This window comes from Plutella xylostella, chromosome 28 (assembly GCF_932276165.1).
Source record: "Plutella xylostella chromosome 28, ilPluXylo3.1, whole genome shotgun sequence".
Lineage (NCBI taxonomy): Eukaryota > Metazoa > Arthropoda > Insecta > Lepidoptera > Plutellidae > Plutella > Plutella xylostella.
The window spans coordinates 5,029,498-5,051,985 of NC_064008.1; the positions used below are offsets into that span (position 1 = coordinate 5,029,498).

The window sequence follows — 22,488 nt, forward strand, 5'->3', positions numbered from 1 at the left end:
ATTTGATTATTTGTTGTGTTTAACCTTGTGGTGGTTAAATATACTTACAGATCTAGTAAGTTAGTCCTATGATATACATTAGACGATTAATCCACTGGATGATACTTATATAGTGCAGAGATATTTTTACTCGTATAATTTCTGCACATTATTATTTGGCAGTGGCAAAAAAACAATGTACTTACAAAAATAAACTTTTGTCAATAATACCTACCTAATATGTAATTAAGTATACTTGCATAACTCAATAGTTCGGATATCAATCGATAATAACGAGAACCACATGATAAAAAGACTCTAACGTTGAGTTGCACAAGATAACTTTAAGCTAATATGTCGACACTAAATCTATGTCTGTCTCTTTTCGTCCGTATACTGTCAAAGCAAGGCAGCAAAACATTAAATGTCGATATTAACTTAAAGTCCTTTTCTGCATCTGAGCGTAAAGCTCCTATTCTAACTTCTAACTATCGATAATCTCCACCAGAATCCCGAGAGTCGGCCTTCGTCCACGCGTTGTCTTCAGCGGCTCTGGCCCACTCGGTAGCCCGCGCGTGCAGCCGTGGTGAGCTGAACGAGTGCTCCTGTGATGGAAGAGTGAGGAAGAGGACGCCGCGGCACTGGCAGTGGGGAGGATGTTCTGAGGTTAGTCCATGATAATAAATATAAACATGAAATGACAAAACAAATATTCACAAAAGATGGACATCGTTAGCAAACAAACTACGGCTAAGTATCGGTTTCCTAGTTCTGGAACGTATAAGTACTTTGTTTGTTGTCAAAATGATACGATTAAATCAAGTTAAAAGACACAAAAAAAGGAATATAAGGACATAGTTTAATGTGTTGATGTTTAATGCTTTCAGGATATTCGATACGGAGAAATGTTCAGTCGAGATTTCGTGGATTCAAAAGAAGATAAGAACTCTGACGAAGGACTGATGAACCTGCACAACAATGAGGCTGGACGAAGGGTAACTATTTTTCAACATTAATTCTGAATACACTAAAGTGGGGTGCAGGAAAGTGGCGTCCCCGAGTGACGTATTAACTATACCTTATATACTTTCAGCAAACCCGGGGAAACCAGCGACAAACAACTTACGGCAAATCCTCTTTCCACAGACATGGCCTAGACCGACAGTCCATGCGTTCATAATCGTGAAAATGTTACATCTGCAAACAGCTGCACAAATCATACCACTGTAAAATTTCCACATTCCCTTCCCTGCCCAGGCGGTCCGCACCAAATCTGAGGTCGTAAAAAAAATACATATCTGCAAACAGCTGTACCACCTGCTTCATACCACTGTAAATCTTCCACATTCCTGATACCTTTAACCTCTAACCTGTTCCCCCCCAGGCGGTCCGCAGTCGTATGCAGCGCGTGTGCAAGTGCCACGGCATGTCGGGCTCGTGCTCCGTGCGCGTGTGCTGGCGCCGGCTGCCGCAGCTGCGCCTAGTGGGCGACGCGCTCGCCACCAGATACGAGGGCGCTTCGCATGTCAAGGTAATGTGTAATACAAGCTTCTTGCCAAAGGTCATAGATTGGACTCCTCTTGTTGCACGCTGACAGTCTTTCGGTAGACCAGACCAACCGCCAATCGTTTAAGAAGCATTTTTAGCGACACTACATATATGGGAGCAGATTCTTCAGATTGCAGATGCATCCAGTGTTCCGTCTTCATGTGAGAAGTGCTCAGCATAGATGGAAGGAGCTTCGCACATCAAGGTAATGTACCAATACTACCAATCGCAGTTACTACCAGTCTTGTGTCTAAGGCCGAAAGCTTGGCCGGAATGGCGACACTACGAGACGAGAGTAGATTTTTAGGATCCAGTCTTCTGTCTTCATCTGAGAAGCGTTCACCATAGCTTTGTGTGTCCAGTATTTTGGGTCAAGCAAGTAGGACATCTATTAGGTGTCTTCCAAGAAGCGCTACAGTATTCGGACTTCCTCTTTAACACACTGCCAGGCTTCTAGGCTTGATCTCCCGATGGCTCCTTCCATAGTCCCCTGTGCTACTGCATGTGCCACGGCATGTCGGGCTCCGTGCGCGTGTGCTGGCGACGCGCTCGCCACTAGATACGAGGGCGCTTCGCATGTCAAGGTAATGTGGACCAATCGCAGTTACTGCCAGTCTAGTGTCTAAGGCTACAAGCTTGGCACTGTCTGAGATCCGGTTTATGGAGGATTCCTAGCTATACCACCAGATGGAAGTAGATTCTTTCCATCCAGTCTGCCTTTTTAATGCCATAAGTGCTCAGCATAGATGGAAGGAGCTTTGCATGTCGAAGGTATTGCCGGTCAAGCAGCCAGTTGTAGGGCATCTATAAGTGTCTTCCAGGGAGTACTACCGCATTCGGATTGGCTTCTAGGCTTGGTCTCCTGCTAGCTCCATCCATAGTCCCCTGTGCTACAGTAAGTGCCACGGCATGTCGGATACGAGGGCGCTTCGCATGTCAAGGTATGGATCTACCTCATTTAGTTACTACCAGCCTATCTAAGATCCTAGATTGGGCTCCGCTTGTTGCACGCAGAAAGTCTCTCAGTAGACCGACGAAGCATTCCTAGCGACACCACAAGGCGGGAGTAGATTCTTTGCATCCAGTCTTATGTGATCACCATAAAACTACGAGGCCATCTAAGTCTAGCAGGTAAGCAAGTAGTTGTAGAAGGAAATCTGAAGGTATATTACAAGAATCGCTGCTGTATTCGAACTTTTGGACATTATCTTCCAAGGAACTGCAGCTTTCTGCCTCTTTCACTTTCTGACAGGTTTTTAGGCTTGGACTCCCATGACTCTTTCCAAAGTAAGCTGGGCGACTTGAAATCAGTGGATCATACTGATTGTCAATTGTTTTTGGATGATGAGGTACATGCAAAGCTTCTACCTGAAGTAATCTATAGTACATTGCTACACTCTTAATATAACATGATAATATAAAATACAACAAGAACGGAAATTACAGCTACAAATTGGCAAGAATCAGGTTACTATCGTTTTATGCGAAAGGATCAGCGTCTTGGAAATCTTATCCTTTACTAACTAGGTAGATCTTAAGTATTATTGCTCAAAATGATTGACATCGTAAATAAGTAATGTAGTTAGCCCTGATCCAGTACTTTATGGGCCATTACACGATACTAACGATTGTATTCCAGTTAGCCCGTCTGCAATCACTACAAGCAAAATGTAGAGTTAAATTGCAAGTGCTTCCTGACCATACGTCCTTTGGTCCTCACTAGCGATACCCTATTCGAATGTGTATCAATGACTGGGTGTATCCCATTGATATTTATTTATTATTAATACCTATTATTTTATTAATAAAATGAAATTCGATACATATCAAGTTATCGAATCGCTTCACAGATGTATCAAATTAAGAATAAAATATATCGTATTGAAGGTTTAAATTTTATTATTTTTATCTGGTGTTCCAGTTTAAATAAATAAATAAATAAATAAATAAATAAAATAATGAATACCAACCTACTGCAGGCGAGCTAGATTTCCAATTGGTCGTGTAACATCTATAAAAGGACTTCATTCAGTTTAAATATACTACAGCAACTGGTGGTAATATGAATGGTTTTACGAATAGTTTCACTTCTGAATAAAGTCATAAAGTTGCTATAGTTTGGATTTGTGAATTGCGAAATTCCTCAGTATTGATATTTATAAGAGGTTTCAAATGGCCAATTTGTATCAAGTTTTACTGGCTATAATTTTCACTGGCTTTGTAGTTTACATTTCATTCGTTTAGTTATAGGTAGTAATAGATTTAGTTCATCTCAAATTTCAATAAGTTCTACTTAGGAGATTTATTAAATAGTACAGAAATTTAAATGAGCTCTAGTTTGGTAGTGTGTTTTTTACGTAATACCTGTTTTGAGTATGGTAACTATCCTACTAAAGTGTGTACCTACATTTCATGCAATTACTACTGAACGGATTTTGTAGAAATTAAGAAAGCTAGAATATAAAACTTATTACGCCGAAATTCCCACGGGAAACTTTTCAAAACAAAGCAAACCTCGCAGGCGACAGCTAGTATAATAAATCCGTCTTATTTCCTGCTTCCAGGTGGTGGACAGAAAGAGAGGGAAGAACATCAGAAAGCTCCGTCCCCTTCACCTGGACATGAAGAAGCCGAACAAGACCGACCTGGTGTATCTGGAGGACTCGCCCGACTACTGCGAACCTAATGACGAGTAAGTTTGATAGAAATTGAAATAAACAACCTGGGTTTAGGAAAAGGTATAGATAGATAGATATAGATAGATAGATAATTCTTTATTGCACACACAAACATAAATTACACAAGGAAATGTACAACATAGACGGTACAAATGGCGGCCTTATTACTAAGAGTAATTTCTTCCATTTCTTAATGGTATTTTCGTAGCCAAAGGAGACAGAATGGTCCAGGACCCAATATTTTTTGTCGTTATTGGTGCTTGGACCTGCCTCCATAGATATTTGCTGATCTTCCTTTCACGAATGTTTTACAAAAACACACGTTTTTTGGAAATTATTTAGTCAAGAATTTAAAAAAGTCTTTATTGTACGATTGAAATAGAATCATCATGATCATCTTCAGTATCGTAAGAGTAATGGTACATGACAAGCGCATGTACCATAGTTAAGTCAAACTTCCATTGACTTGTGAGCAGTTTTCCTCCTAGGAACGCAATCTAAAACAATTGAACACTAATAAATTCACTAAAAATCCCCGTCACCTTCCCAGCCTCAGAATCCTCATGCAATCTAAAACAATTGAACTCGCACACCAATTATTTAACCAATCTCACCTTTACCTCCTTATCTTCCCCAGCCTCTTTACCCAATCACAAACATCCTTGAACACGCACACAAATTCTCCAACCAATCACAAACCTCCTTGACCACGCGCACAAAATCTCCAACCAATCACACCTAAAAATCCTCACCTCCCCAGCCTCTCTTACCAATCACAAACCTCTTCCTCCCCAGGCTCGGAATCCTCGGCACCCGCGGTCGCACTTGCAACCGCACGTCGATTGGGCTCGACGGTTGCCGGCTGCTGTGCTGCGGGCGTGGCTATCAGACCCGGATCAGGGATCACGAGGAGAAGTGTCGCTGCCACTTCGTGTGGTGCTGCAAGGTGCACTGTGACGTCTGCCGCTCGAAGAGGGATCATCATGTTTGTAACTAGATCGCGGTTGAACTTGTCACATGCCGAGTTGCAGAAAGAACTTTAGCTAATGATGTTGGCAGGAATTCTAATTTTAGAGCTTTCAAAACCTTGAGTAATTTCTTTGTTTAAAATTCGACTCTGTGGGTGTTTCTGTAAATGTCATTTTTTGCTAGGAAATTTTATAGCTTGACAGCGTTTAAATTAGTATTTTTGCCTTTCGACATCAATGCAAGGCATCAATTTCAGCATTTAATCTATGTCTGTCTCTTTCTGTACGTACACTGTCAAAGCAAGGCATAATATTTAAGGTCGACGTTAGCTTAAAGTTCCTTTCTGCAACTCAGAGATAGTAACTATAGGCCCGTATTGACAGCTACATAATGTATGAAATCAAGTTAAGTAACTATTGGAGCTACAAAAGGTTTTTTTTTTTCTTACGTTTCACAATAATAAGCCATGAGCCACAATAATACCTCATGGAAGTAATAAGTAAGTACTTTAAGTACTTATTACTTCTATGGCCAGACTATTGTGTCGTGTTTTGTTTTTTCAAGAAATTCAAGAGTAAATTGCAATTTCGTGTAGCTTTAAAAACTTAAACTGGTCTATTATTATTGTGAGGAGTGTAGAAGAAGGTGCAAGCATATTTAGATGACATTATTGGTAGATAATTCTTCTTGGGTTTGGAAAAAATATGAGAAATCATTTTTGGTAATTCTACACCGTATCTGCAACTAAATCAGGGGATTAGTGAAAAGTCTGTCACGAAATGTTTTTATGTACCTATGTGTCGACCGTGCCCGTGACCTAGTTTCAGATGTGCATCTACGAAAGACACAACCTGTATAGCATTGAAACTTTGACTCTTCATCCGTACCCGTCTATAACCCGAATTTTCATGTTTTTGGTTCTTTTGAGTAGTTTATAGATTACTGGAAGTCGAAATAAATATTATTATTATGAAATTTTGTAAACTTTTGCAATACTAACGTTACTTAGACTGCTAGGCTATTTTACTTTTAGACTGATTCTATTTTATATTTTTATTTATAAAGAAGGCTTAAAATATTCGTTTACATTTGAAGAATTAGCTTTATTTACAGTATTACTAACTTATTTAATTCATTTAAAATGTATATAGCTTGTAAATAAAGCTCCAGTTTATATTGTAATACTTTATTTTGTAAATATTTTTTTTATTATGTACTTAATAAATGTGCTTATGTGGAACATGAATTATATTTTTTTTCTACCTCAATCGAGTAACGTTTCGTTTAAATCATGTTTTTGAAACACATTTTGCTATGCTTACTTAAATTACATTAAGATTTAATAATATTATACTGTAATAACCAACTAGTTGTATTGGTAAGCTCATAGCGATCTTTAAACATTTGTAAATAGTATTTAAGAATAATTTTAGTAATTTATTGATTTAGATGTGATAGCTTTAATTGTCCTTAATGATCAAAAGTAGAGGTAAGAATTCACTCAATGTTTTTTTTAAGTTTAACTGATACTCCTAAAGTTTGTATATATATTTTTAGTTAAGTTTACTAGTTATGTCTTAGTAGCTATTTTAAGTTCGATAAGTTGTATCAATGATTAATTTTAATAATTTGAGTATGCCTCGGATTTTCTTGGTTTGCAGTAGATAAAATTTAATCAAATAAAACACCTGAAACAAACAAACACTAACCATATTGCTATGTAATTATGTGATTTTGACAGATTAATTATTTGGTGAAACGGTCTCTTACCTGCATTTATTATGCAAAAGTAATGTTTAGCCCACGGAATTTTAAACAATTTAAGGCTTGATTATGTAATGTCTATTAGTAAGATAAATGAATCATACTTTTCATACATAAGTGTTTTTTTATACATGTGTAATTCGGTGTATCGGTATACTAATTACATACAAGTCTTGCTTAAGACTATTAGAATAACCATTTTAATACTGAAGATTTAGACGAATAGATATTTGATGTAAATGGCGTAAATAAATGTATTAGAAAAGATAACTCTTATGTTGTTTTATTTTAATATTCACTGTCTAAAAATACCAAAATTTTCTGATTGGAATAATAACATGGCATTTTTCATAAAGTAAGTAGGGATCTTTTAAAATCTTAACCATTTTTATGCTATAAAGGCCTATCTTTCCATCATAATATATCAAGATAGGTTAGTTAGGTATTTTATTTTAATATGTAGGTAAATAACGGAGTTTGAAATATTCAAGTAAAATAATGCTTAACTTAACATACTTCAAGATGTAACTGCCTCTGTGGTCTAGTGGTAGAAGCTTCGCTTCATGACCCAGAGATCCCGGGTTCGATTCCCGGGTGGGACCATCAATTTGTGTTTTTAAATTGTGGTTCTAAGTTTGGTTAGGACATAGAAGGCTGATCACCTGATGTCCGAAACAGTGAAACGATCCATGCTGTCGGATGGGCATGTAAAGCAGTCGGTCCTGCGCCTAGCTCTCTCCAGTCGTGTCAGTCAATCCGTCCCATTGGGTTATGAGAGTGATGGAACAGAGAGTGCTCCTGTGTACTGCGCACACACTTGGGCACTATAATCTACTCCTGCGTAGATGGCTGATCTCAAATGAGATTGACCGCCGTGGTCGAAATTCGGCTAGGAGGACATTATTATTATTACTTCAAGATAGACATGGGAAGTTAAACATAGCATCTTAAGTAAGTATGTTAAGTTAATCATGTTAGTTAATATTTAAAACTCTTAGTTCAACCTGAAACTAAAGCTTTTTAGTGTAGAGAGTACATTATATATTTTCGAATTTCTAAAACTCCTACCTATTCAAAAAGTTCTTCGCAATATGCATCTGAGGTACCCCCTTTCCCTTTTCTTTACCACTTTTGCAACAGACTGTAAGTATAGCAGCGAAAACCATCGTGAATTCCGTTTTGCTACACGTGGCGCCATCTCTATTCGGAACCGAGTATTTTTGGAACTTTGTGAAACGAAAGCTCGTCGTTCAGCATGAAAGCTTTTACCTACTGGTTAGTTCTTAACTACACACCTAGATGGCTCTATGAAAACTTTAAAAAGGGAAAAGTTTTAATGAACACTTATTTATTATTTAATAAGTTAAATTGATTATTCGATTAAGTAAATATTGATGTCGATTCTGAAGGCAGAAATTCTTATTTTAACGCTGTCAAACTAAAAAAATTGCTAGCATAAAATGACATTTACGGAAACAATCATAGAGTCAAATTTTAAACAAAGAAATTAAGGTTTTGACAGCTCTAAATTTAGAATTTCTGCCTTTAGAATCGACATCATTAAAGCATTAAAACCTATCTTAAACTTTAAGGTGGAATTACACCAAACGCTAAATTTATTTAGTAGCCTGTCAAACGTCTGTCAGTTAGTAAAAAATGTATTTAAAATTTGATTTAAATACTTATAGCGTTTGTTAAAAGTACCTACGTGACCATAAATGAATGTTTTTTAAATATTGTTGGAAGCCTCACCACTCCTCAGAATTTCTATTCAAATAAGGCTTGTAGCAACATCATGTCTTGAGAATTGATCACGAAATTGCTCTTTCAGTAACACTTTTGGTTTTGAAAAAGTGTTATAATAAGCCGAAAGGGAGTAACTCAGGAGATCATTTTGATTTTTTGCACTAGGTACATCCTTTGGGAAGTAATAAAAAAATAGAGTTACTTACCCGTTAAATTAGCGTTAGTCGCTGACTAACTACAGGACTTCAGCTGGGCTATTTTCTATCTCGTTGATAACTCTCTTCACCGTGATCTTACTGTCAAAAAGCAAATTTTGACACTATTCGTATTGTGTATGTTCGGTTGGGGTCGAATAATGACGTCATAGTTGGTATGGGCTTCAATACCCACCGGCCGCCATCTTGTTAAAATTTTGTATGCGAATATTTTATCGAAACCCGAGATTGGTATTTTGTATCGGATAGTTGGAATCATAAGTACTAATTTGGGTTGGCCAACCGTCTTGTCTTGGGCAACTAGTAAATAGTAGCTTTTAAACCATAGAGTCACCATAGAATGTAGAAAATAACGTTTTTTTTTAATTGTAACGCTGAAGTCTTCTTGTTCTTATGATCTTGAACAAAATAATATTTCTTTGATGTTTGTTTTGTGAATCTTGCAAATTTTTGGTCTTCTATAATTAGTAAATAGTAAGTACCTAATTAGTTAGGAGGAAATTATTTCAGTAGGTATTTGTTTTTTTTCAGTAAGTATAGGTACCTAACTGTTGTTTTAAAATTGGTTTCAGGGGACTCTGGTTATGCTCTACGGCCATGGATGTTAACACCTATCCTCTATGCAGCTGTAGGATCCCCAGAAGAACACTACACTGATCTACATTGCCGTGTCAGAAATACTGTGGAGCGGTGCATTGGGGCCCTTAAAACACGCTGGAGATGTTTGCTGGCACACCGTGTGCTTCACTATGAGCCCACCAAAGCTGCGAAAATAGTAAATGACTGCTGTGTACTACACAATATAGCAAATGCACACAATATACCAGTGACGACAACTTGCCTGCTGCTGGTAACATTCGGGTGCAGCATATTGGTAACGTGGCTTATGGTGCTGGTGATGCAGATGCAGGGCGCATGAGGGCCAACCTTGTCCAAAGGCTGTGAATTCAAGTGTCAAGGAACTAAAATAACCTGACTGATAGGCTGATTTTTGCTGTATATGTATAATTTTGTAATAAAAAACTCAATTTATATTAATGGCTTTTATTTTTGATTTTAAATCACATAACTTCCTATCACATTTTGCTTCTACCAGTCTTACTATAATCATTATTAAAATAATTTTTCTACTTTAACCTTTATGTTATGATTGCACATTGTCACTTTACATGTGAATGCCCGTCAGAATTTTTTACCAGTTTTTGTAACTCCAGACCCAATTGAATATAATTCATATAGGTATTTGTAATGCTGCACTGTCCCATAGCCAACGTGCTGATTGTATGCCTAGTGGGCCGGGAGGGTACCGGCCAACAGCAAGCTCTTTATGTCTTTCAACGAACTCCAACAAAATGTCCATTTGTCGATCTGAGACTTTTCTTAAAGGCGCCATCCTGGAAATAAAATACAATATTAATGTCCTATTCAATCTTTTTTCTTGGCACATGATAGTTATGCCTCACAAAAATATTATTTACTAACAAGCACAACCTGCACAAATGTGAAGATTATTTAATGGCTCAGTGATCAATCTACTTTTAATAACTGAGTTCCCAGTATCAAGTGTTAGATCTCAATCATCGACTTATATTACTAGCGTATCGTACTAGAAATCATTGATCTCAATGCTTTTATTAAGAACAATAGTTCATTTTTCACGACTTTGTAAAAATTTCCCATATTTCGTTCTGTGTATGACTAAGTTTAAAATTTTAATAGTAATACGTTAATTATGTACTTACCTTAGATATAATGAACAATTAAAACACAGGATTCAGGTAATTATAAAAAAAACACACCAAAATCAATCTCTGTTTTGGATGGTTCCTTGCAGTTTGTTTTGACAATCATTTGACAATAGCTTCCAGTATCGCCATTTTTCTAAATAATGCGGCAAATTAAAGATTTGATAAATACAGTACTCGTAGTTTGAAGTGAAATGAAGTTTTCATTTAGTCGGCTAACCAAATCACAGAATATTTTCACAAAAATTTTGCAACCTCTAGTGTATCGATAAATCTCATACCCACTATTCGTTTAGTGATCATGACCGAGATAGCCGATGCCAAAAGATGGTCAGAAACCCCTCATAGATTTATACGGTTGGAAATCGCGAGTCCATGACACCCGAGATAGAAAATTACCCAGCTGGTCTGGTCTATCATAATTAAATTAATGAAATCACAAAAAAACATTGTAGGTACTTTACAAAGTTTGTATCTTTCTATTAGTGTAGGAACTGTAGGATTAAATTTACCAGAATCCCGCCCCAGTTGAGTCGACTTCCTCTATATACCCGAGTTCCTAAGTCAGTATTCGCGGTTTGCTAACACCGAGTAACAAAACACCGGAATGTCTTGGAACATTCACTACAAAGGAAGCGCCAGTAATATTGTGTTCCGAACGTCTCCTCTCAATATTGAACAAAAGGTAAGTCTAATTCTCAATTTGGTCTGCCATAACCTTTTGTATTTCATTTGGCCCGGCACCATAGTCGTTGCTAGGTTCATGCAAAGTATGAAGGCTAAGCTAAATATTTAACCCTTTCTTGCATTATTTTATTCATTTATTCGAATTTCGGTCTGTGACTGTACCCATCAAGAAATAGTTTTGAAATATCTACATCATAATGCTAATTTTTTATGTCAAATTCCAACTCAATTCAACCAGTGGTTAGATTAATATTATAGTAACTAACGGTTTTACAGCCGACGAAATCAAGTTAATTACAACTTAAATATGACATTGGCAGTTTTTCTTAGAACTTTAGAGAGGGTTTGTTACCGTGGTGAAGGGATTGGCCAATCCAGATTCGTGACTATCACGGACTGCCCTCCTACCCCTCTCAACATTAAAACGTTATAATTCTATAAGGTAAGCACATTTACCCAGTACATTGCCTTTCACGAGAAGTACAGGGCATTCTGTGATTGGAAATGTCATCACAAAATGTTTATATTGCGATAGATTCACGCATATTTGATGGGAACATACTTATACAAAAAAAAAATGAAACACTACAGCCAAGCCTTAGTACACAACAACAGCTGTAGGGGCATTAGCGGTGTGACGGAGAGAGGTCGAGGGATCAACCCCAAGGGAAGGCTTGTTAGGGTCACCAAAAACTTCAGCCGTGAAGTCTTGTTAGTAGGCCTGAACTAGTTCTTGAGGATAGAAAGTACGCATTGCAGTGTTAGCTCTAAGTAAATAGTTTTAGGCCTAAAATATGCCGTTGTGTTTTATGGCGACGTCTGGACCTGAGATTAAGTTGGGATTCAGATACAAGTCGGTTCCAGAGTGGCAGTGTTATAGAAGTTGACTGCTTGAAACAAGCCTATAAGGGGCTATCATACAGTGGTAACTGCCGGCCGTTCCCATTGGGGTGATGGTTACATACCACCCCCTGTGACAGAGAATTGGCTATAGTGGCGTGATGTTTTCGGATTTTGGGCTCACTTCAAAGTATAAGTATATTGTAAGAGGTCTTTAAAATATACAAATATACCCACCTACGTCGCCACAAGTGTTTTTGACAGCAATGAGTCATGAGACAACACCAAGTGATCTTCGTCCACAGTGGTCTAAGCATGGTCTATCACTGTGTACTGGAGCCTCAATAATATTTTTTGATCAAAATTATCCAACTACATATTTGGCACTGCTTAACTTTATACGTGTGTCTAGTTTTAAAAGATTAAAAAAAGTAAGTGCAAAAGTGTTTCGCATTGACATATGAACGAAAATAGGTGTAGGTAAATCACCTTATAAGTCCTTTCCCAAAATAAAACGATTTACACCCGCCCACTTGTCACAAAAATAGGCAGAACAAATAAGTCACAGGGACACAGAGCCAGATTGCTGGCACAAAAATCTGGTGGCGACCAAGAAAGTGCTTTTCTTCATACGGGACTGGCACAAAGCAAAGGGTGCCTAGGTCTTGGCCCAACTGGTACCTTGGGGTTACTCATGTTTGAAGAAATAGGTTGTTACAGAGAGGTACTATACCTTAAATATATCGCTGCCTTGCTTTGACAGTATACAGACAGGAAGAGCCAGACATGAATTTAATGTCGACATTAGCTTACAGTTCTCTCTGTAACAACCTATTTCTTGTGTTCTTGTGTTTTATAGATAAGCTTATGGTTATTTTACGCTATTCAGCGATAGTCTTGCAAACTTTTGTAACTTTTGCAACTTGTATAATTCGTTGTTAGCTCAAAATTTCGTATTTTACTAAGCCAGAGTGACCTGGAATAGCGTCGACTCACTAAAATTAAACAGCTATTCTCTTTTTAACATTTTTGACGTTCCAATTTCCTAACAAAGTCACTAGTAGGTAGTACATAGTTACTTCCAGTTATGTACTTATAGTTATGTATTTATATTTCTGTGTACAATAAAGTGTTAAAATAAATACTTCCCTGAATCAGGCAACCGATGCTACTCCTAAGTTTAAAGGCTCTTTAAGGGTACTGCTATTTAAATTGACAAAGCGTATATGGAATTCACAGAGTGATAGTGATATAAGTGTAACTTTGAGTCACAATAAATACATGTAGATGGTTTCATCTCTTATATAACGCCCCCGATACAAGTTATTATAACCACCGAGTATAATATTTAGATAACCTTTTAGCTCTTCCGAGAAAGCCTTTCATAGACTGCTTATTGGTCCGTTTCTCGGAAATGATATTAGATTTCTCGGACCGTTACTCCTTTATCTAGGCCCAATCTTGAGATCCAAGTGCATTTCACTCTAGCGCGTGTGGGTACGACAAAAAGGCCTTTTCTCACGAGTTTTTGTGTCTCCCGTCATCGGATGACAAGGGTTTGGGATAAGCTTGTGTGCGAAACGCTTTATGTATACGCTTTTTGTTTGCCGAATGTACTGTTTGTAAATACGCGGCCGCTCCTTAATTGGATCCTGTTTTATGGGTATTTACAGGAGAGGATGGCGCTAGAGTGAAATCGTCACCTTAAGGACTGGACTGCTATTGGTTGAATTGACTCACGAATACTCACGTTGATAGTTCTGGTGTTCCAGTTTGAGTTCAAGCTCCAACCTGCTGGGTGACTGAAAATATCAGTTTTTCAATGAACTCCTTTACAAATCATTGTAGATTTTCTCTTCAAAAACGCTGGAGGTTTGGTGTAGCTCTAGTGTTTGTCACCGACATGGTAAGCAGATTGGGGTATTTCTGGATCTTCTCTGGGGGGTCACTCTATAAGACGAAAAAATATGTCTTAGATCGCGGCTGTAGGAGCCAAGATTGTATCGTGTTGTTTTAAACACAGAGCTCTGATTAGTTTGTTTTTATCAGTATGTATAGAGCCTCCTGATGTGGAATACTTACTGCCAACAATGATAACAGTAGTGAGGCTGATCACAACGTACAGTCAACCAAAGAAATCGGTAGCTATTAGCTATTCACCCACACAGTTGGTTGACTGTACCATCGCGTAGGCGTAATGCCGCGTCGACGCTTGCATGTCTTTCCTAATTGGGGAAACATAAAGTGGCATTACTCTGTATGGTAAATATTTAATATGGCTGTCGACCTCCATCTTCGCTAAATACTGCAAAGTCTGCATGGCGTAGCAGAATTCCCGCGCAGTTATTTAATTTAGACAAAGGGAATTACAATTGTACATTGAAACGAAATTACAGCAGAATTCATGTTACGCGCTAATTTGCTAACAGAGGATGAAAAAACATTTGTTAACAGGCTTACCACAAGGTGGTTTTCCACCGGTGAGACGGGATGAAGATTGAATTGAAGTTTGTTTTTAAAAAGCGCATCTATCAGGTTTAAAAAAATCGCATTGTCTCGGGTCGCCAGTAGATAATTACCTTTAGGGCCTCACGTAGGTACATAAACTTTATCATAATATACATGATTAAAATATATTATATGTTTGGCGTTGTTTAATGCGTTACTCACAGGCAATGAAAAATTTCGAGTGAGAAAATGACAAAATTACTTATAAACGGAAAAAGTAACTTAATAACGCCTTGTGCAATTTTTAAGTACATTTAACGACGCATTAGAATATTACCAACCAAAAACGTAAATATGTTGTTTAATTTTTCTATTAAATGTATAAAATATTGGGGGTCATTTGATGTTAGCATTTTGTTAGTGGAACTGTTTCTTTGCACGTGAGTATGTCAAAGTATTTGTATTTGTATTGCAAAAATATATTCTACGCTAAATTACCGGGGTTTTAACTTCAGTTAGTTTATGAAGAGTGTTGCCTGCGTAATTCACGATTGCAGCCAAGATTTTGAACTATATTGGCATCGACAATATGCTGCGGTTTGGCACAGGCTTCGGCGATTTTTTCGAGTGGCACTGAGTTAAGTGCCAATCTGACCAAAGGACACTCGTTTTGAAAACTTTTGTTTCTTTGAGCATGCCCCGGTTTTTATGGGTTTAAATTGCCGCAGCTTTTATGAAATCACGCAAAATTTTCGTTCAAGGAAAACGTATCTTCTTCTTCTTCTTCTAGTGCCTCTCCACTACTGGAGGTTGGCGGTCAGCTCTGCATACTCCTCTCTATTCTTCGCCAAGCGCATCAGCTGTTCCACGCTGGCCACTCCCGTCCATTCTCTAATATTGCGAAGCCGTAAAACGTATCAGTTGGAAAAATATTTACACATATCCATTTTGATCCTGAGTCAAGATGAATGATGAATAAAATGTAGCCTTTCATTTCACGATCCAATCACAGCATGCCATAATCATACTTATCACTTGTTATGACATTCTTCACTGTGTAACATGCGTTAAGGTCACAGCACTCATATCAAGTCGGAAAGGGATCGTGACCGTATCAACTAGAGCCGTTCAGTATTCTTTGTATGAAACTCCTAACTGCAACGCACACTAATGGGAATCACCTCGCCTCGGGACAATTGTAGGTGAAAGGCGATACGATGACGATCCGTTTACGTAACGTTTATGTGAGCTGTTACCTTTAAACTGTACCATAGCAAAATTGTTTAGAATTTTTGTCAATTCAAAAACTTTACCTGTACCTACCTAATTTTCCGTTTAATTAAGTTTATAAACAGTGTTGTTTTCGTTTAACCATGTGGCCGAAACGTTGAGTAGTTACCAGGACACCAGGCGAGCATAACAACAAGGAGGGCTGTTTACAAAGTTGATGCGATTCGCCCGGTTATAAAACTCTACGGGGCGTTAAATGTAAAATGAGTTCGGTAGCTTTTTGTGCGAACGGACGCCACCAACTTTCGAATGCTCACCTCCAGGCAGGCTATTCCTATTCATACCGTTTTGTTTAAATTAACTATTTTGGAAAAAAATAACATTCATGAATTTCAATGTCAAAATAAATGATGATGGGCACAAATGTATGGAAGCTGGGACCATCACCAATAGAAATGAGTGAGTGATACGTCGTTGAAAAGGTATTTTTTGCAGAATATGAATAACGGAAGCGCTAGTCTTGATTTACTGTCCAATTAAAATAATCGTATAAGGTCAACCGGGGCCATTGCGCCACAATACTTTGACTTCCATATTCATTTGATCATAACAAACAGACTATACGCCCTATTAAGCTATAACTTGTGATACATATTAGGAAATTTTATCCAGTTTCATATTTTGATGCAATTTTGTAGAATTTTAAATATCTTCTACGTATAAACGACGTTTCCACAAAAAATGGCATTTTTAGGCGCAATAACCCCTAGTGGGGCTAATGCCTCTTTCACTAGTTTTGTGTGCTTGGAAGAGGTTTTTACAAGTTTAAGTAGATATAATTTATGGAATTAGTATTAACGTAGCTAATAATTAGCTTGTAAACTAAATACTGTGCTTAGTTAAGGAGAATCAGTTGATCAAAAATTTTTGGGGCTATGGCGCCTACGTTGCCTAATTTCTTGTAGTGGCATTTACATGGGGTAAATGAAGATTCCAGGGGTGCTCAACATTTAATTTATAAAAACTTTATTGGACTTAAAAAAGTATAAATACTTACGTGACAAATTAAAATACAGTATAAAAGCATACAATAAGGCATATTTTTTAGAATTTGCAATCAAACCACCACTTTAAATTAGTAAGTATAACATTTTTAGAGTCTGACGGCATTTTAATCATTACAAAACTATTAAGAGTTTTTAAAACAAGTGGGATTATTCTGTTAATATGACTATTTTTTATTTATTATATGATCTTTTTCTATATACCGTGTTAACAACATTATAATGTCGACACCAAATGACGCCAATTTTTTAAAATATTTAGTTTATTATTTATTAAAATTATTTACGTTTTAGTTGGATTACCAATCTAAGAATGTTAATTCTGATACGCCGTTAAATGTTCTTCAATATTGCAGAAGGCGTCATTAACCTAGTATTTTTCGTTTAGGAGTAATTTGGTGCTAATGTCACTGGAACTTTTTCATTGCTCGTGAGTGTATTAAATACATTTATGATAACATAAAATGTTTAGAACCTCTGAAAATGGGGCTATTGCGCCGCAATAGAGGCAATAACCCCATCAGCCCAGAGGCATTTACCCCAAAATAAAAGCTAAACCTACAATTTTGTAATTACATATTGTGTCCGAATCTTACGTTATTTCAATAAAATAATCAAAACAATATGTAAAGCAACAAAACAATAACAGTATTTACAGTTAGGAAACATAGATTCTTTTAAACAAACACACATTTGGAACGATTCAAAAAAACGTGTCAGGAAACCTGAGGAGGCCGAAAGAGGTGAAAAAATTAAAATGGCAGATTTGTTAAGAAAATTAACCCGGATACGACATCTATTGGTCAGAGGTAAAAGTTTCAGTTACAAAGATAGATAGCAGATGACTCCAGTAGTTCTAAAGTATGTGGTTCGGAAGATAAATGGATTCGGGGCATTAGCCCCGTAGGCGACTTGGCCCCGGTTGACCTTATTGAAAATTTTTATATTTTATATTTGTAATTTTAATGTTTTTTGTTATTTTTTCACATCATTTTGAATTTTTACAAATTCATTATAATATTATATTTGTTTATTTAGTTCAAAGTAATTTCTCCCATTTTAATAATACGTGTTTACGTGTATTACGCCCCAACTGTCATCAAGAGAGAGAGTGAAATGCCGTAGAAAAATACTTGCTACCGACGAATATATTATTTCAAAATGGACAACTCAAACGGATTTGCCGTCATAATATTTTTTTGTTCAGCTATCCAACGATGAATGACTCAAATTTATTGGACGTAGGTCCCAAAACGCCCATTGTCATTTGCTGCTACTTGAGAGAACCAGCTAGAAGGATAAATAAAGATAAATTAACCAGTTTACACCCTTTTTGGGTCTGCCATGTTGCCTCTGAAGAATAAGCAGTTTCATAATCAGACCGTGATTTTCAATACTTAAGAGTTCCTACAGTCACCGGATAATCATATTATTAGGTCTATGTCAAAATAATCTTGAATTATGCAATAAAATATCATTTATTTGTAATCATATTTATTTTTTCTACGATAATATATTTATACCTGTTTCAATTTAAAACATAAAAATCATTGTATGTATACAAATGAGTGTATCAACACTCACGAGCCATGAAAAACATCCAGCGGCAAAAGTACCAAATTATTCCTAAACGGAAAAGGCTAGCATATTGACGCCGACATTATTATCAATCGGTAATCATTTTAACCTGATGACAAAAATTCTGTACAAAATCAAACTCTTTATTTTCAAGATTTTATAGATACACTGTATCTGCGGAACAGGGGGGTCACTCTATATGACGAAAAACAAAGTTTTCAGAGCGCTACTGCACGAGCCACGACTCTATCTTGTTATATTAAACGTGCCGATTGTACGAAACTCTCATTCTTTCGTTTTTGGTCAATATAGAACAACCCTCCAGTACCCTCAGAAGAGCTAGCACGGGGCGCATTTAAAACGTGACAAAAGTTCTCCGTCGCGCTCGCTCTTGAGGCAGCGTGACGTGAGTGAGCACGATGCATAACTTTTGTCACGTCTAAAATGCTCCCCTTCAGAATTGAATTCTGTAAGTATACTGTACTTTTTCTTACTTGTCGTAGATTTTGAGCAATCTTGGAGTGTCTTTTTATTTGAATTACTTTAAAAACTAAGTTATAAAATAAATAATAATGACAAATGAAAGAATAAGCAACAAGCAATAATGATTGATTATTGATTACCTGTATTTGTTTAATAGTATTTTAATTAAAAAGACACACAAAGATTGTTTACCTTTTTCGCCAAATAAGAATGAATACAGTATATTGTTGGACGAAAACGTCATTTGCGTCTGACTAGGACGCAGACGACGCTCCGTCTGCCGTCGCCGGCTCGCGCTCCTCGCCTCGACTGATCTGAGCATGCGCAGAACTAGCTTCACAGTAGCAGGATATTCTCCAACTGGCGGGATGATTTTCGGTTCTAAAGTAAGCGTCGACCTTCCGGCATCGTACGCAACGGACGCATCGAATCTAGTGTTACTTGTATTAAAATTCACACAAATGCGTCCACTTCATCATCTTCGTTAGGTCCGATTCATTGCATACCGATAGATGGACTTACCTCCATGCAATAAAAAATGTACGCATTTTATAATTTATTCTAAGACTGATTACGATAGGCGCGCCGTTGAGCATCGGATTGTATCAATATTTATAATTGTTATTGTTATATTTATTTATATTTGTTAATTATTATCTCTATCCTCCACGGGACAGGCATTGCCTAGTGTGAGGGTCAGTACATTCACCATCTCTTGTATATTTTAAAAGGAAATAAACATTTTTACTTTTACTTTACTTTACTATATCGGATACTTGTAGTCGTGATATTCGGCTGGTAGAGGTTCTCATCGCAGATTGTAAGCAGATTGTGCTGATACTAAATTTAATTTACAAAATACAGTCTATATAATAAATGTTATTATTGTCTTACCTAAGCTAGCTACTTAGTAGGCTTTGTTTCCCTCAAAATCCAGTTCAATTACGGAGTATTTTTTAAATAGTAATAGTAAGAGAAAGTGTCAGTGCTGAAGAAACCTTTTTAAAATGGCGCTTTCCGTAACTTCCTGATCGTTGCAGACAACGGAAGGATACAATTAGTGGTTAAAATGATTAGCAGAACATTCCGTTTGGGGTGCAACCTCATAACGAAACAAAGTATTAACGAAGTTGAAATTTTGTAATCAGCTTTTATGTTTCCAACGAAGCTTGGTGCTAAAATGTTTATATTTTCGCTATAAAAAACATTATAAAACATCAGCGTACTATGTAGTTGTACGTTCATAATAATATTTTATTAAAAATTGAACCTTTAAAAGAATATAGTAACGTTAATATTTTGATGAAATTCTCAAACGACGGCCCAATAATTTCACTGTATTATGTAGAAGTAACGCAAATCACAAAAGCATCGCATTTTCATGTATGTATGTAAATTTTCAGTGGACCAGAGCGGCACAGGACCGGAAGAATTGGCGTAAAAATAAGGAGGCCTATACCCAACAGTGGGCGATAGAAGGCAGATGACGATGATGTAAATTTTAAAGTATACTTATTTAATATTGTATTTATATTATTGATGAGAGCTTAATAAAGCCTTGAAAAGTTGCATCAAACCGCGCAAAAAAATAGCGTGCGCTCAAAAGACAATACCTCATTTTCAGCTCATTCCGGAAAAATAATAATGTTTAATTTATGTTCAGAACTTAACTTCAGTGTGAAGTATTAATAATATACCAGCCGCAGAGCAGCTGCTGCAAACACGTACTGAAAAGCTCTTTTCATAGTATATTACAGAAAAACCACAGCAGAAAATATACCCATGAAAATAATAACGACTGTTTTAACGGCAACTTTATATAATCTCTTTGAAACTAAGGTTGGAAATATGGACCGTTTAGCTTGGTTCGAATTCTGACAACGCGTCAGGGAGGTGGTTCATTCTTTCTGAACCATACTAGGGCAAAACACCCAGTAACTGACCACCTTAAGGGAGTTGTTCCAGTAATTTATCTGTAGCGGGCTCAATTCTTATCGCTTATTAAATCCGATTTTTGTTTTAGAAACTAGAATAACAGAGCTACATTCCTGAGTAAATAGCAAACATGTAGAAGTTACTCATTTTTTTATATATTTTTGCAAACAAAAAGTAGTGATTTTCCCAGTAACTGACCACTAAAATCTAGTAACCGACCACACTCGATGCCAGTAACTGACCACCAATTTAAAATGGTTTAAAAATGGAATTATGATTAAATCTTATTATTATTTATTTATTTGTTTACTTCATGTAATAGTACCGATCCTCTGGTCTCTTTTAATGTGTGACACATCACTTTTGCTCAAGGTTTCTTAACTGAAAAGTGCATTAAATTAATTAATCAGATTAATGCATAATTTAAATGATATCTTATCCTAATAATCAACCATTTATTTATTAAAAACACAAGTTTTTGCATTTTTGTTAAATACTAAAAACAAAGGAATAAACACACATGCACATAGTGAACACGCACTTTAAATTTACAGCTTTCAGGGAGATTAAGTGGCCCCAATCTAGTACCTTCAGATAAGTCACAGAAAGGGCGATTTTGTTTATCCGGAACAAGCCAGGATCAGTGGGACAGGCCTATGAAGTATTCAAGGTGCCAGAAACGAGCATTTTTAAAATATAAAGTAGCGAATCCAAGCACTAAAGCCGGTCTTTTCCATATTCGGTATCAACTGATGAGGAGGAGGAATCGTGGCGGATTGTATTGTCGGCCTGGGAAAACATAAATTCCTCGCCGGAAAAGTAGGCCCTTTCCCCGCCGGTCCTTTCAAGGATGTAGGACCAGAGACAGATGGTTTTCATTATTGCTGAAACCCCACCCAGAGACTTTCAGTGCGGCTAAAAGAGTCATTGAGGCTAGCCATTGTAATTATGACCGAATCAGATATTGGGGGTTAGTTTTTCAGGATACAAAGATGGATGCCTTGACGAACGGGATTTCAATGACTTTGTTGAGGATTCAACTGGAATATTTAGGATGCTGTTGAAACGTGCTTTCATAGGTAAGTATTTGGCCAAAGACAGGAGTAGTCATTTCTGCAAGGGTGACAGGGAATCTTTGCCTCGTTGAAGAGGCGTCACTGAAGCAGAAGGGTGGATTTCAACAAGTCCTAAAAAATCTTCATTTCCGTGGACTTTTTTATCTTAAGGTTTTTTATATTAGAAAAACGCTTTTATTAAAGTTTTTGGTAATGTTAGTGTTCTTACTAAATGGGTAGCAGATAAGTTAAAAACTTAACGAGATACGGGTGATTAAAAATTTCGTGCCACGGCGATGAAACATGCGTTCACGGCAATGAAACAAGCGTCCACGGCAATGAAACAAAGGCCCACGGCAATGAAACAAACTTCCACGGCAATGAAAGAAACTGTATACAATGTAAATGAAAGAATCAATCCACTGCAATTTTTTAAAAAGACTGTGAGGGAAACGCAAGCTTAGACAGGTATGTATGGCAGAAATATTTGGATAGATATTGGAACGAAAGAAAGAACGACAGTA

The 22,488-nt window shown here is 36.9% G+C and overlaps 1 protein-coding gene and 2 long non-coding RNA genes across 3 annotated transcripts in view; 2 read left to right on the forward strand and 1 right to left on the reverse strand.

The window, feature by feature from the left end:
- LOC105384815 (protein Wnt-1) overlaps nt 1-7,208 on the forward strand; it is a 74,307-nt gene extending 67,099 nt beyond the window's left edge. The window contains exons 4-8 of the mRNA XM_048631382.1: nt 488-645; nt 867-974; nt 1,364-1,510; nt 4,092-4,219; nt 5,001-7,208. Of these exons, the coding sequence (XP_048487339.1) occupies nt 488-645; nt 867-974; nt 1,364-1,510; nt 4,092-4,219; nt 5,001-5,202 (743 nt within the window). The 3' untranslated portion in view covers nt 5,203-7,208. The remainder of the gene's footprint in view (nt 1-487; nt 646-866; nt 975-1,363; nt 1,511-4,091; nt 4,220-5,000) is intronic.
- Nucleotides 7,209-8,928: 1,720 nt separating this feature from the next.
- On the forward strand, nt 8,929-10,029 carry LOC125490907. The gene is made up of 2 exons (XR_007267966.1): nt 8,929-9,373; nt 9,472-10,029. It is a non-coding gene; the product is annotated as an uncharacterized LOC125490907 (long non-coding RNA).
- LOC125490905 lies at nt 9,687-10,813 on the reverse strand. The gene is made up of 2 exons (XR_007267964.1): nt 10,642-10,813; nt 9,687-10,293 (listed from the first exon to the last, which is right to left on the reverse strand). It is a non-coding gene; the product is annotated as an uncharacterized LOC125490905 (long non-coding RNA).
- Between the last annotated feature and the right edge of the window lie 11,675 nt (nt 10,814-22,488).